Source organism: Sorex araneus, chromosome 3, assembly GCF_027595985.1.
Source record: "Sorex araneus isolate mSorAra2 chromosome 3, mSorAra2.pri, whole genome shotgun sequence".
NCBI lineage: Eukaryota > Metazoa > Chordata > Mammalia > Eulipotyphla > Soricidae > Sorex > Sorex araneus.
In genome coordinates, this window is record NC_073304.1 from 174,137,487 (window position 1) to 174,153,802 (window position 16,316).

The following is a 16,316-nucleotide window of genomic DNA, read 5'->3' on the forward strand; positions in this document are numbered from 1 at the left end:
GGATTGTTTTGGGCACTTTTCCTGCATTGTTTTGGCATGTGTTTATTTTCTTGTACTCATTTTCTCTAAGGCATGTGCTCATGATGATTTTCCACGTTGTCCTTAGATTCTAAGATGTTAAGGTAGAATACCTCAAAAACAGATGGTATTGCCAGCACTCAAGAGATTCCAGACTTGGATTTAGATGCTCCAAATGGCATTATATTGGAATGGCCTTAAAAATTCTATTTTAAAAATGAAATCTCTGTGAGATACAAAGCTACTAACTTGTTCATGATGTAGGTTTAGACATACATTGTTCCAGCACCCACCCCTTCACTTCCCTCCACCAGTGTCCCCACTTTCCCTCTCAACCCCCAGCCTTTTCCTTGGCAGACACTTTTAGATTTTTCCATTAGGCACTGTGGTTTGTAATACTGTTATTGAAAGGATATCCTTCACCTTCTTTTATCACACAGTTCTTGTCAAGGTGATCACTTCCCACTATCATTGTCATAGTGGTCCCTTCTCTACTGTGGCAAGCTTCCTATGATGGATCTGCCCTCCTGGCCTTTTTTTTCTTTGGATATTGCTTGGTAGATATTATTTGGTATTATTTATCTTTGGTATGATGCTCATACTATGTATTTCTATATATATATCAAATGTGTGCAATAATTCTATGCCTGTCTCTCTCCTTCTGACCTATTTCACTCAGCATATTATCCATGTCCATCCATGTATTAGTAAAGTTCATGACTTCATCTTTTTCCTAATGGCTGTGTAGTATTCCACCGTGTAGACGTAGTATAACTATTTTATCCACTCATCTGTTCTTGGGCACTTAGATTGTTTCCAGACTTTGACTATTATGAATAGGGCCACAATGAACACAGGAATGGCTCTTCTGGAGAGGGAACGGACTTCAGGAATAAAGATTCATTGTGTTATAAGAAGTACTGACATTGTTGCACATATCTAAACACTGTGTGGAGGACGCATGGATCTTAGTTGACTTCTTCATGTGGACTAGGAACAGGAATCGCACTGAATTATGGGAAACGAGTTGAGAGAAAACAGATGTGAGTATCTCTGGACCATTGGTGGGGGAGTATGGAAACTGAATTTCTCTTTCCTCTGAGGCATAAAGAATATAGTTCCAGAATAACATGAACTTTTCATAGGGGAAATATATGCTTGTCTATTAAAAAACCTTTCATTAATCTCTTTCTGTTGTATTTCTGTTCTTCAAGACAACTAAAAATTCAAGAGTGATAGTCATCCCTGGGGGTGCTAAATCAAGTTACGCTTTTACCTATATAGCCATGTTAATTCATTTCCTAGCACCTAACTAGTTATGTCATTAAATAGAAATAACTAGCAAATATTCAGTTGCCACTGCATGGACTTGAACTTGCAGAGACACTGGACTTGTCAGGCTACCTTGCAGTTCAGTTGTGCAGTTTTTCAGTCGCATCAATTCTGGATAGGAGATTGCTGATGGGATCCTGCTGGCCCAGCAGAAATTTCAGAGATTCACCTGGGTCATGGTGTTAGTCCCCACAGCCCTGTAGGTGACTTGTGGGAATTTAGTCTCTGCCATTTTCACTCTTATTTGAAAAAAAAAAAGACTTTAGCTTAAGCCACATTGCCTGGAGAAGAGATCTGGGCTTTGGTTAAGCAGAGATCCCAATTTATCTCATTCTTGTGTGCTGGTTTCATAGCTTCTTCTCAAAGATCCAGTTAAAAGAGACCTGGAAATTGACAATATTTTGGATCTAATCAATAGATTCATTTGCTGCCTTATTTTTTATTGTGCCGAATCCCAACTTTTCTTGATATCAAGCTGACAGAGGATCTTTCTCCTGATCCAGGTTTGCTTTACCTGTCTCAGATAGTATGTTTTAAATAAGAATGATGCACTTGTCATAGGGACATTGCCCGGATCTCTACATAGAAAAAGTAGAAGATGGTGAGGAGGGTGGGATATACTTGAACAAGATAATGCTGGTAAATGCATTAGCTGTTTAAGATAGAAGGATGTGTGTTAGGAACCCCCAGATCCAATATGTTTCTATGCTTACCATGGATCTTGTGTTCTAGAGCCTTGTAAAAGATCAGTCTGCTATAGGGAGATGTGTGTTCCATAGTGAGTTAGCCGCTTCTCAGTGAGGTGGGTTGTGTCATTACTACCAAGTTCAAGAGAATGATTTGGACTTATACAGATGTTTGAAACGCTGATTTCTGCCCACAAAGAAATTCTTGAATCTAGTCTCCATTGAACTCTGGAAAAAAACCAGAATACAGACATAGCTCCCAATATTCCTGCCTTCAGTGGGTACCCTTTTCCGATTGCCTCACCTAGAGTGTGGGTGGGGCTGTGGGTGTGATGGGAGATCAATCTTAGGTCCATTTTGTCTCATTTACACAGTGTCCCTGTAATCTGGAGAGACTTAACTGCAAGGGTTTAGAAGGAATAAGCAACCTTGTCCTCAGAGTCTCTGCTGGGTACAAGCCTAGGGTGACCTCTGGAGGCAGAGGGTGATGCCCTGGCCAGCAGCCAGCATGAACAAGGAGTCTCTGTCCTTAAAGATGCAAGGAGCTGAGTTTGCTAACAGCCTCTGTAGACTGGGAGGAGGATTTCGAGCCTCAGATGAGAGAACAGACCCAGCAGACGCTTTGATTTCAAGTTGGCGGGACCTGAAGCTGAGACACAGAGGAACTGGCCCACAGAAAGTGTAAGACGGTCAGTTTGAGTTGTTTCATTCTCCCAGTAGCCAGGGATACAGTAACAGAAATGAGTGTGCTCTATGTGTCTTTATGTGTGCAGAGAGAGAGAGAGAGAGAGAGAGAGAGAGAGAGAGAGAGAGAGAGAGAGAGGTGGAATCATTCTACCACCTTTACTAGAGATGTCTTTACTAATTCAGTGGTCAGTAAGACTGGAGGCAACTCCTGTGAATGATGCAGTTGCCTTATGGAGAAGGGACATTCTCAGGTCAGTGCTGGCTGCCCTCCTATCTCCATAGGAAAAGGGACAAAGGGTATCCAGGAATGATGAGCCTGAGCCTGGTGACCACATTTATCCTGGTTGGCCTTCCCCATGCCCCAGCCCTGGACACCCCTTTCTTTGGGACCTTTCTGGCCATTTACGTGCTCACTGTGCTGGGGTGATGGTGGGGGATCCCTGGCTCTGCACCCCCATGTACTATTTCCTGACAAACCTGTCCTTCATCAATCTATGGTTCTCCACCATCACTGTGCCCAAGATCATGACCTTGGTCTCCCTGGGTGGCGGGGCCATCTCCTTCTCGGGCTGTGTGGCCCAGCTCTATGCCTTCCACTTCTTGGGCAGCACCAAGTGCTTTCTCTTCACAGTCATGGCCTGTGACCACTACCTGGCCATCAGCTCCCCATTCCTGCTGATGGCCAGCACGTGGTTCAGCAGTACCCTGCACTCTGCTGTCCAGACAGCTCTGACCTTCCAGCTGCCCTACTCTGGCCCTGCCATGTCCAACATTACTTCCATGATGTGCTGCCTCTCCTCAGGCTGGCCTGCACCAACACCTCAGCCAATGAGATGGTCATCTTGATCAACATTGGGGTGGTGGCCACGGGCTGCTTCCTCCTCATTGCACTGACCTACATGTCCATCGTGCACTCCATCCTGAAGATGCACATGGCTGCTGCCCAGTGCAGGGCCATGGAGATCTGCGCCTCGCATTGCATCTGCTTCTTTGGACCTTGCATCTTCATCTGACTATGGCCAGGCTTGCAGGATGCTGTGGACCAGGTGGTGGCCATCTTCTACACAGTGCTCATGCCCCTGCTCAACCCCAGCACCTACACCCTGTGGAACAAGGAAGTGAAGCCAGCCGTGCTCAGGTTCAAAATCTGCTCCCACTTAACATGACGCTTGCCATCACCATGTCTTCAGACCCCGTGCCAGCCTGTTTCATTTGGGGTGCCCCAAAGGGGGGCGGGTGAGACCCCGCCCCAATGGACAGTCAAAAACTTCTGGAACTCAACCATCACCATGCTCATGGCCGCTCTCCACATGCTTGGGCCGAGCTTCACCCACGAGTAAATCCTGGACCCTACCCATACTCCAAGAATACCGCACCAAATTTGATAGGGTTCAAAGTAGGAGGCAAACAATCTTAGAAGGAAATATATTTTACATATATGTGCATATAGATATAAATATATTTTACATATATGTGCATATAATTTTTTTACATGTGCATATATGTAAAATATATATGTATAAATATATGTGTAATATATGTGTATATATATGCATATATGTGTATATATATATGTATATATATAAGCACACAAGGCTCAATCTTTAACAACATGTTAGTAATCTCTTAAAGAAGGTCTTAATGGCCCCTGGGTGAAATACAGCAATCTTCACATTCTTTCCTCTAAGAAAATATTTTTTGTAGCATTTTCAGTGGTTTTTCATAACAAGCAATACAAAATATATTACTTCAGTTCTACTTTGGGGCAGGGGCTGGGGTTTGGGATGGAAACATCTGAAATATAGTGGTAGGAAGGTTAATGGTGGTGGGATTGGTGTTAAAATATTAAATGTAATAAAATATTGTGATTTACTTTATAAAATAAAAATAATTTTAAAAAATCTGCTTCCAGGAAATAATCCAGAAAAGTCCCTTGTGATTTATTTCTTCTGTATTTATAATTTCACAGTACCATTGGCTTGAACAGTATACATTTTAGGAATGGTGCAATCTGTGATCCTAATTCTCTAATAGAAATGAATTTATTTTTTCATATACAGTAGTGGTCAAAAGCCCAGTTTTAACTCCCATCTTGTGGCAAGTAAAGGACAGAGTAGCTTTCTTCTTGATGTTCTACCAAAGACGTTCTCAGGAAAGTCTCTTACTTTATTCCCAGTATAAACAGTTTCCAAGGTGCTCCCAGAATCTTCTGCAATTTAAATCAAAGTTTTATATAAAGCTCTTTCCTCCCATCTTTAAATATTTTTTGAAAAAGTCTCTTATGATATTTAAAATCTATTATGTAACTTATTCATCTGATGAAATTTTGGCATTGGGAAGGGCCTGATGAAAAATGCTTGATTTTCAAGAAGAGTGTCTTTATTCAAATGAAAATTGTGTAATGTGTACATTTCTTTTTTTCACCCTAGGTGCCAAAGTCTTTGAAACTAAACATTGGTGTGCATATGTACCACGGGCACTGTTTATATTATATTAAATGGATTGCTTTGCTGATCTAACCACTTAGATATCCCCAGTATATTTACAGGTCTCTTAGTTTCAGCCTAAAGGGAAAAATTTTTTTAACATCCCTAAATTATTTTTGTAAGTTAACAATTACCCCTTTTCTCTCTCTGTGGAGCTGGAGAGCGAGTTCAGGGGTGAAGCATTTGCATTGCATGTGGCCGTATGACTTGAGTTCAGTCCCCAGCACCACGTATGGTCCCATGGGCATAGCCAGAAGTGGTCCCTGAGCTGTACAGAGCTGGAAATGAGCACCACATTGGTCTGACCCCCTGCCACAAACAAACAAACAAACAAACAAACAAAACCTGGGGGATAAAAACCACCTTTAAAAAGATCCCATCCCAAAATGCTGAGAGTGTTTCCCAGTTTTCGACTTTGTGAGTGACTGACCTCTGCCATCATGTCATGTCTGTGACCGAGTGTGTGACATGGGCTGCAGACAGCATCTGTGCCAGCTCAGTTTGGGCCAGGAATCACAGGTGGGCAGTCAGTCAAATAGAAGCATAAATTCAAAATGTAAACGAAGTCTTCTCAAATGCAGAAGTTGAATGTCACTTGCATCCCATTGGTGTAATTTCTGTCCATTCCGCCTGGTATTCCAAGAAGAGAGAAGGCTGGAGAGAGCTATGGGATATATCTGCTCAGGATCCCGGAATAGCAGCTGTTGACCAGAGGCAAGACTCCCTTCCAGTCCCCATCAGGGAACACGTAGTGGCCATTAATCCTATGAAATGGGGTCTCAAGGACCATAGAGTACTCCAGAAGAGCTGGAAAACTCTGTGGAAGAAAAATCCCAGGCCCAAGCACAGCATGATGCTGAATCAGTTCTGCTAGACCTACTCTGAGTTGGTTAATTAGTTTTCTATTATGGGACATAGTGGGCATTGCTCAGGGGCTAAGGGATACTTCTGGTTCAGGGGCCATCGGACAAGACCAGGGTTCAGTTCATTTTCTTTCCAGGTTTTGATAACATCACTATCTCACTTACCTTAACATTGCACCAAATACTGTGGACATTTACTGGGTGTTAAAGGGACATCAGGAGACACGGGCATGTCTTCAAACAGGACGTGGAGGCATCTGCATTCACAGAGGTCTCTGTACTGCAGTGTCAGGGATGATTGTGTAAGTGTAGGGGGTGCTTGGGAGGGACCCATGATTAGTTTTAACGTGGCAATGTTCTGGAAAATCCCAAAGATTATTGACAATATGGATGAAACAAAATCCTGCTCAATGTCATTTGTATTTTTTATAACAATGATAGGTGAGCCAAATATTAGTTCTATTCATTGAAAATTTTATTGATGTACTTGTGAAGTCACATTCATCTATAAGAAATAATACAGAAAGGCCCCTTGGGTTCCTCTCTCAGTTTCCCTCACAAATCCCATTCTGATTTTACTAATTTTACTTGTATTTACAATTATGGGTCTGCATGCATGTGAGGTGGTGTCTGGTTTTAACAGCTCTGCAGATTTGTGTATTCACTACCACTAATACCTGTAGGGTACCTGGTATGACCATTAAATAAAGCAGCCATCTGTTATTTGCTAGACAAACTGAGTTGGCTAATGTTGGCTAATTAATTTTCTATTATGGGACATAGTGGGCATTGCTCAAGGGTCAAGGGATACTTATGGTTCAGGGGCCATTGGACAATACCAGGAATGTTGGGGAAGATGTTCCAACAATGCCAGGGATCAAACCCAGGTCCCTGTGTGCACAAAGCATGGCCGCTAACCCCTCAAGTCATATCCCTGGCCCAATATATTTTTTAACTTTTGTTTTCAGTTTATATTTTCTTTTTCCTTTAGTGGAATCCTGCTCGAATCCACTCATTATCAAAGAAATAAGCAAATATGGTCGAGAGGTGGTGTGGCATACACTGAGTAAAAAGGTTCAACACAGATCCTCATTTCAGTGAATTTACAGTCCTCTATAATAGAAGCGAGTGGGGCATTTGCCTTGCACGCAGCTCCTCTGTTCCTCTCAGAGAGCCTAGCAAGCTACTGAGAGTATCTTGCCTGCATGGCAGAGCCTGGCAAGCTACCTGTGGTGTATTTGATATGCCAAAAACAGTAATAACAAGTCTCACAATGGTGACGTTACTGATGCCCGCGCAAGCAAATCCATGAGCAACAGAATGACAGTGGTACAGTGATACGTGATAACTGAAGCATGGGTGTCCCTACATATTCAAGTTTCTTAAAAATAAGCTGTTTATTATAGTTACTTTAAGCCCAATTCAACTAGCGTCGGTTGACGAGTTCAGTATTCCAGAGTTACTAGTTCCAGGAGTAACGCAAGAGAATAGATCAAAATGTGGCCCACTGTGATGCAAGATTTGCTCAGATTTCATTATTCCCTATGTGGACTGCAAATTGTTTTATTTCTTTGTTTTCCCCTTTTGCATACAGTGCTAACAGCTCTTACTTAGCAATGACACAATGACATTATAGACTTTCCAATTGTTTAATCAGGTCAAGGATTCACTGTTGAAGTATTAATAATTAACCATTATTTTTATTTTCCAAGTCTTGCTACTCTCATGTCATCCTAGGTCTTTCATCTTTACAGTTCTCTTAGCTCTTTTTCTTCTTCTTAATTTTTTTTTAATTGAATCACAGTGAGATGCATAGTCACAAGGTTGTGCATGATTGGGTCTTAGCCCTTTTTCAACTGTGCAAAGAAAAACTACATGAGGAACCATTATGGACAGACCCTACAACTTTGGGGGGGCTTTTAATGGTCAGCCACAGTCTAAGAGACAAATTGACAAAGGAAGAAGTCTTTGTTTCAAACATACAAAGCTGATGTATACAAAGTAAAACATACAAAGCCCTGTTGCTAAATGGAGATGACCAATGGACCCAAGTTGTTAACTTGAATGGGAGGAACAGGCAAAAGAAAAAGCAGGGAAGGGAACTACCTTATCTTAGGAAAATGGATCAGAAATTGAGTCCCTCAAAAGGAAAGGGTCTGCAGCCTGCCTTTCTATTTCATAGTCTCATTTATGTAATAGCTGCACCCATCTCATGGGATCTTATAAACGTTTAGCTGAAATGATTCTGGTAAAGAACTCAGTAAATCAGCTACTGGCTTTACTTCTGGCTTATTCCATAGCACTGTCCTCCTGTTGTTCTTCAACTTGCTCGAGCGGGCACCAGCAACATTTCCATTGTGAGACTTGTTGTTACAGTTTTTGGCATATCAAATATGTCATGCGTAGCTTGCCAGGTTCTGCTGTGTGGGCAGGATACTCTCAGTAGCTTGCTGGGTTCTTCGAGAGGGATGGAGGAATCAAACCCGGGTCAGCCGCGTGCAAGGCAAATGTCTGACTTGCTGTGCTGTCACTTATTCTAGAATAGTGTAATTCTGTATGTTTCAGGTATTATAGAAAAACTCTGAAAACTACTAAGTATGGGAACACCAATCTTATTCATCAAAATGTTTTATGAATGAGTATGTTTGTTAATAATGGTGTTATTTAGTCATAGTAATTAGTTACAAGGGATTTAAAGAAAAGCACAACTGACAATGGTAGAGAATCATTAAAATGATTTCTAAAATAATTATTCTGAGACAGATTTGGGTTTTAAATGATACGTTTTCAAGCACTCAGGTCACCTTAGCTCATTTTTTAAAAAATTTATTCTTTTATTGAATCACCATGTGGAAAGTTACAAAGCTTTCAGGTTTAAGTCCCAGTTATACAATGCTTGAACAGCCATCCCTTCACCAGTGCACATATTTCACCACCAAGAATCACAGTATTACCTCCTCCCCACAGCCTCACCTCCCTAGCCCCCCACCCCACCTGTGTGTAACTGATAAATTTCACTTTTATTTCACTTTACTTTGATTACATTCAATATTTCAACAAAAAAACCCCTCACTATTATTATTTGGAATTTCTCCCCCCCCTAAAGTCGGACTTGCTGAAAAGGAAGCATCTGATAATTTGTTGTATTAGCTCATTTACTCCTTACAGTAGTCCTTGGATAGAGTGCCTCTTACAGATGGGGAATTGAGATATAGAGCACAGAAATATTTCTAAACTTATTCAGGACAATATTAGTTCTGCATGAGGTACCAGCATTATTACCATTACATATGGTTGCTTATAAGCCTAGAATATGTGTTATTATGCATTAGGAATTCTCTAACTTGTGCTAGGCCTCAATTTTTTTAAAAAATTTTATTTTATTAAATCACCGTGTGGAAGATTACAATGCTTTCAGGCTTAGGTCTCAGTTATACAATGCTGAAACAACCATCCCTTCACCAGTGCCCATATACCACCACCAAAAAAACCCCCAAAAAACCCCACACAGTACACCTCCCATCCCGCCCCCCTCCCCACCTTGTAACTGATAAGTTTCATTTTACATTCTGTTTACTTTGGTTACATTCAATATTTCAACACAAACCTCACTATTGTTGTTAGGAGTACCCCACTAGATTCAGACCTACTGTGAAGACAAATAAGGTCGCACGGCCGCAGTAGCGGCCGCGTGGTTTTGAATTTCTGTACTTTAACAAGAAGTCCAGGGAGATTTCTTCCAGATATTAGATAATTGCAGGCTTGAAAACCCAATCTGTGGTCGTCTTAATATGGCGGCCACCTCGCCCTTCATCCCCAGAGAGAAAGAGGCGCGCGAGAGAAATACCTTTCCCCTCCTGGGCGGGCACAGGGCCGAGGCTTAGTTCTCAGGCTGGAGACATTCTGCGAGGAGTTGCCCATGCCGAAAGGGGTTTTGCTGGGTCTGGATTCACGCTTGTGCAGCAGGCCTCAATTTTTTAATTTATAAACATAATGTGTTGAATTTCCTTGATAACAAGTTACTTCTTTATATCTTCATTGTTCTTCCAAGTCAGAAAAGCCATTAGCCCCAGCATGCAAAAAATCGGGCGTCCCCACCCTAAAACAAGTGAGAGTTGGGAAAGCTGACTGAAGTCGATGATGATGAGTGAAGGTTCTGCAAGGCAGCGTGAGCATCTCCCACTGTCAGGGCAGCTTAAGCAGTCCCCCAACTCAGGGCAGCATCACCCCACCCCGACACACACACACACACACACACACACACACACAATCAGGGCAGCAGCAGCAGTAAAGGGACACAGCATAGAGTAAGGCTTATAAATATCAGCACACAATACTGTTAAAATTACCAGTTCATCAGTTCTGACATAACAGATAATTGACTCCAATCTTCAAAACCTTTATATTTAAAAATATAATTTAATACTCATAATCTCTATGGTAGACTTTATAAAGTCTCAAATGTGGATAATTATAGAATTAAGAGGGTTATGATGCTTTGTTATTTTCTATCAGCAGTTGTTTATTTGGGGAAAATAGGAAAAAAACTTTATAAAGAATGAAACACCCAGAAAAACCAAGAGAACTGGAAAGTACAGGTATATTTTCTCAGTGGAATAAATGCTACCATTAAGAATGATGGTTTGTGATGGCTCAGGAATAATATGGGAAAAATATTTATAGAGTTAAAAAAAATCAAAGGGATGACATTTACAACGTAAAATGTATAGTATCCCTGCTATATCATGACATACTAGGGACATGCAATGTGAAGGAAAGAGAGGAAGACTTTAATTGCTCCCTTTGCTCATTCATGCTTCATTAATGTGGGGATTGAGCTCTGGGAGCAGCATCTCAAAGGAAACCCTGCAATTTGAAAACAGTTATAAATTTGGAGGTTTGAGTCCAGGGCTGAGTAGGATAATCTATGTGCCTTAGATTCAAGAGAAGGAAGTGCAGAATCCTGGCTCTATGCCACAATATTTTATGCAAAGTGGACTTTTGGCTGTAGGATCACATTCTTCTTGCTTGGAGACCTTAGAAGCCTCTTTGAGCCTGTGTTTTCCATTAGCTGGTATGCATTTGGAAACCCAGCTGCTTCTAATGAACTCTGTTTTGTCTACTCTTTTCCCTTCCTTTCTCTCTGTCCTCTTACTACTCCCCAATTTTCTTGTCATTTCCCCATCTTAACTGAATAAAGAGTTGTGTGGAACTTGGGCATTCCCAGCTAAGTTCAGTGATTGATGCGCAAGGTTAGCTCAGAGAAAGAAACTCGGGAGAAGTCTTGGAGATATTTTACATTTGTTTTTCTTGGAGACATGGAACAACTTTCCTTATGCTTATTTGCCATCTGTGTACTTTCTTTTGTGTCTTTTAAGGTCACTGGTATAATTTTTATTGAAGTTTTTTTTTTTCAAATGAGGTACTCAACACTTGATAATAAAACAGGCTTTGTATATTTTGTATAATGGCTCTTATAAGATGTAGTGTTTAGAAATATTTTCTCCCAATAAACATACAAGTGCAGATGTCATTTCTACTGCATTTCTTTTGGTATATCCAGGATATATTCTAGAAGTGGTATTGCTGGGTCAAATGGGAATTCAATTTCTAGTTTTTTGAGTAATGTCCATATTGTTTTCCAAAAAGGCTGAACCAGTCAGCATTCCCACCAACAGTGAAGAAGAGTTCCCTTCCCCCCATCCATGCCAACACCGGTTGCTTTTTTCTTTTGGATGTGGGCCAGTCTCTGTGGTGTGAGACGATAACTCATTGTTGTTTTGATCTGCATCTCCCTGATGATTAGTGATGAAGAGCATTTTTTCATGTGGCTTTTGGCCATTCAGATTTCTTCTTTGAGAAAGTTTCTGTTCATTTCATCTCCCCCTTTCCTGATGGAATTGAAAGTTTTCTTCTTGTAGAGTTCAACCAGTTCCTTGTATATCCTTGATATTAATCCCTCATCAGAAGGGTATTGGGTGAATATCCTTTCCCATTTTGTAGACTGTCTTTGTATTTTGGTCACTGTTTCTTTTGAGGTGCAGAAGCTTCTTAATTTAAGATAGTCCCATTTGTATATCTCTGTTTCCACTTGCGTGGTCAGTGGCATTTCGTCTTTGAAGATACCTTTAGCTTCAATGTCATAGAGGGTTTTGCTGACATTTTCTTCAATGTACCTTATGGATTCTGGTCTGATGTTGAGGTCTTTAATCCATTTTGATCTGACTTTTGTGCATGGTGTTAGGTAGAGGCCTGAGCTCATATTTTATTTTTTTATATAGCTGTTCAGTTTTGCCAGCACCATTTGTTAAAGAGGCTTTCCTTGCTCCACTTTATTTCTTGCTCACTTATCAAAGATTAGATGATAATACATTTGAGGGTATGTGTAAGGATATTCAACCCTATTCCATTGGTCTGTGGATCTGTCTTTGTTCCAATACCATGCTGTTTTAATTATTACTGCTTTGTATAATGGAATACTATGCAGCTGTTAGAAAAGATGAAATCATAAAATTTGCATGTAAGTGGATAAACATAGAGAGTATCATGCTAAATGAGTCAGAGAAAGAGAGAGAGACAGACATAGAATGACTTCACTTGTTTGTGGAATATAAAGTAACAGAATGGGAGACTAACACCCTAGGATAATAGAGATAAGGGCCCGGAATATCACTTCAAGGCTTGGAAGCTGGCCTCACATGCTCGGGGGAAAGGCAGCTGGGATAGAGAAAGGACCACTAAGTAAATGATGGTTGGAGGGCTCGCTTGGGATGGGAAATGTGTGCTGAAAGTAGACTATAGACCAAACATGATGGCCACTTAGTATCTGTATTGCAAACACCCAATAAGAGAGAGAGTAAAAAGGAATGTGCCTGTCACAGAGGCAGGGTGGGGTGGGGGGATGGGGTGGGGGTGGCGGGAGGGATACTGGGAACATTGGTGGTGGAGAATGGGCACTGGTGGAGGGATGGGTAGATGGATACTCGATCATTGTATGATTGAAATGTAATCATGAAAGTTTGTAAGTCTGTAACTGTATCTCAAGGTGACTCATTAAAAATTTTTTTAAAAAGAAAAGAAAAAGAAATATTTTCTCCCAGTAGAATTGTGGCGGATATTAACCCCTTGACAGTGTCTTTGCAAAAAACGTTTCTAAAGTTTAGCTTATCAGTTATTTTTGTCACTCATTACATCTTTTCCTCTCTTCTTCAGTGTGTTAGAATTTTCTCTTTGCCACAAGTCGTTGTCTTAGAAAGAAGTACTTTAAAAAAGTAAGAAATAGTCACAGATTGTCAATCTGTAAATTGGATGGGTTTATTGGATTATTTCCTATGAACAAATACTTATAACCAGAGGGAATTCCACTTTGGCCAGGTAAGTCATATGGGGCTGAACAAAATGAAATTCTAGCAAATAGGAGAAATAGGTTAATCTGAAGATATAATATAGGGTTGTCTTTCATATTTATACATGATTGATACTATTATAAAGCAAAGAATATTCAGGTTATTGAAATGTACATTTGTGAGATCTGTGATATCAACAAGATCTAGCTGAGGAGAATTAATGGGATGCAGTAGTAATTACTATTACGTTTGCACTATTTTCTTCTATGTCAGTCCCATTACTATGTAATGTGTACAAGGTTACAAGCATTAGTTGTATACTATATTTTTTGAACAAAAATTCTGAAGAATGAAAGTAAAAATAAATCAGTAATTGCACATCTTCTCTGTTAAAGTGTATGTCTTACATGTTTTGGGATACATGTGTGTTTGGATAGTTGTCCTACTTATCAACTAATTAGAACTCGTGTGATATTCAGATATGTGTCACCTGTGACACATTTTCTACAGAGAAAGTGGTTCTGAAATGTGCCAGTTTTAGGTGACGATGAGCCAGCTGGGGAGAAGCTACTGAAAATTGCTGCTAAGGCTCAATTCCATCCCAGCACTGGGGAGAAGCATTTCCGTGAACTAATGATAATGGGGCCAGATTTATTCCTGGCTTCCTGTTTGGTGCTGACCTTTAGGTCAAATCATCTGACATCAGGAGACACAACTTTGTGTATACCACACTTCTGGGGAATAAGGTGGTGGGGTGTGCTAGGAAGAGTCCTTCTCACTTGCCCAAGGCCTGACATCGTCCCTCTTGTCTTGCTTTTCTAGGGCTGCCTGATGCAGAACTGCACTTCTGTGCCAGAGTTCGTCCTGATGGGCATCCCTAACAGCGAGGGGCTGGAGGTCATGCTCTTTGTCCTGTTCTTTGCCTTCTACCTCTTTACCTTGCTGGGAAACCTGCTCATCTTCCTCACAATCCTGGCTTCCTCCCAGCTCCACACCCCCATGTACTTCTTCCTGGCGAACCTCTCCGTCTTTGACATCTTCTTCCCTTCAGTGAGTTCCCCCAAAATGATGCTGTACCTCCTGGGACAAAGCCGGACGGTCTCTTTCCAGGGCTGCGCCTCCCAGCTCTTCTTCTACCATTTCTTGGGGTGCACCGAGTGCTTCCTGTACACTGTGATGGCCTACGACCGCTTTGCAGCCATCTGCCACCCCTTGCGCTACACGGTCATCATGAGCCCCAGGGTGTGCGCCGCCCTGACCGTGAGCACGTGGCTGGGAGGGTGTCTGCACGGAAGCGTGCTGAGCGCTCTCGTCTTCACGCTGCCCTACTGTGGCATCGGCGAGGTGCACAACTTCTTCTGCGACATCCCGGTGGTGCTGCCGCTGGCCCGGGCAGACACCACGCTGGCGCAGACAGTGAGTTTCACCCAAGTGGATGTCGTGACTCTGTCGTGCTTTTTCCTGATCCTTACTTCCTATGCCCGCATTGTCTTTTCCATCCTGAAAATCAGTTCCGCCGAGGGCCGGCGCCGAGCCTTCTCCACCTGCAGCGCTCACCTGATTTCAATCCTCCTGTTCTACGGGCCTGTGATGCTCATCTATCTCAGACCCACCTCCAGCCCGTGGCTGGATTCTGTGGTTCAGGTGTTGAACAATATAGTCACTCCTTCCCTCAATCCTTTGATTTATACCTTGAGGAACAAAGATGTGAAGTTGGCTTTGCGGAAGGTGTTAACCCAAGTGGTCCACATTTCTGGGGTGTAAGATATGGGGGGATTTGGGGAGAGTGCTTCAGGCCTATTACTCTTTTTATTCATTGATGGTTTCAATGAAAGTGAGCCGGACAAAGTTACCGTCAGTTATTTCTTGGGAGTCTTAAATAATCTCATGCTAGGTAATGGGTGGATGTCAAGGGAGTGTCCAGTATTTCCCCTTGCTAGTTTGCCAAAATAATGTATTTTTTATACTTCACATATTCTGTACTTGTAATTATTTTGATCAATTATCATAAAGGCAGTTTTCTATTTTCTATCCTTTCCTTCCTCCCTCCCTTCCTTCTTTCCTCCTTTTCATCTTTTCAAAATGCATGCTTTACTCTTATATGCATTCTTTTATAGTTTTTCTTTGGTCATTTAATAAAGCTATAGTTTTATGATTGATATTTAAGTTGTGAGATTTAGGAGTAGGTTCGCATTGTCTGGTGAATTTAATTTTAAACTTATGCTATAGAGTTTTGGGGTTTTAATTCTATCAACCCATTACAAACAATTCCACCTGGAGACTTATACCTTTGGCCACCAGAGGCGTTTGGTGTTAGACTTCATATATTATATCTCAAGTGACAATCTGGTTATTCTTATAGAATGGGAGTCGGTTCTTATAAATTTTCAGGGGTAAAGGTTTTTGAGTCAGGGTTTTCTACTAATCGTAGGTATGGTCTATTCTCAAAAATTAAATATGTCTATCATTAACTGAAATTGAACCAGTAACAGCATTTATTATCTTAGAAATCTTTCAACCTTTAAATTTTAGCATTAATTAAATGAATTTCAAGCCAGTTGCTCATTCGTTTGGAGTCACTCTCTCAAACATCTGGAATGAGAGTAACATTTAAAATATTCTACTGTAGGTACAGTATGTCAGAAGCACTTAATTTGCATTCATTGAATGAATCCAAAAACTCCTAAGAGTTTGATACTTTGGTCCTAAATACTGGGATATCCTTCTAATGTAGATGAAAGCTAGAAACAGAATAAGAATGTCTGACTCTAGATCTAAACTATTTTATAAAAAGATCTGAAAAATGATAAATTCAGTATAAAAATAGCTACCCATACAGTTTTCTTTCTATATATCATATACTGTTTTATTTTACAAGCAATACTACAAAAAATATCT

The 16,316-nt window shown here is 41.0% G+C and overlaps 2 protein-coding genes across 2 annotated transcripts; both read left to right on the forward strand.

The window, feature by feature from the left end:
• The first annotated feature begins 3,030 nt into the window (after nucleotides 1-3,030).
• LOC101554916 (olfactory receptor 10G9) lies at nucleotides 3,031-8,063 on the forward strand. The gene is given in 4 exon segments (XM_012931866.2): nucleotides 3,031-3,145; nucleotides 3,148-3,480; nucleotides 3,483-3,861; nucleotides 8,009-8,063. Coding segments are annotated over 4 exon segments (882 nt in total).
• A 6,186-nt stretch (nucleotides 8,064-14,249) lies between these two features.
• On the forward strand, nucleotides 14,250-15,182 carry LOC101555190 (olfactory receptor 958-like). Its single transcript, XM_004605106.2, has one exon. It carries the CDS (start codon nucleotides 14,250-14,252, stop codon nucleotides 15,180-15,182), a length of 933 nt encoding a protein of 310 aa, XP_004605163.1.
• The last annotated feature ends 1,134 nt before the right edge of the window (nucleotides 15,183-16,316 follow it).

Excerpts from the sequence above, each read along its gene's own strand:
- LOC101555190 (XM_004605106.2), top strand. The coding sequence starts at position 14,250 with ATGCAGAACTGCACTTCTGTGCCAGAGTTCGTCCTGATGGGCATCCCT.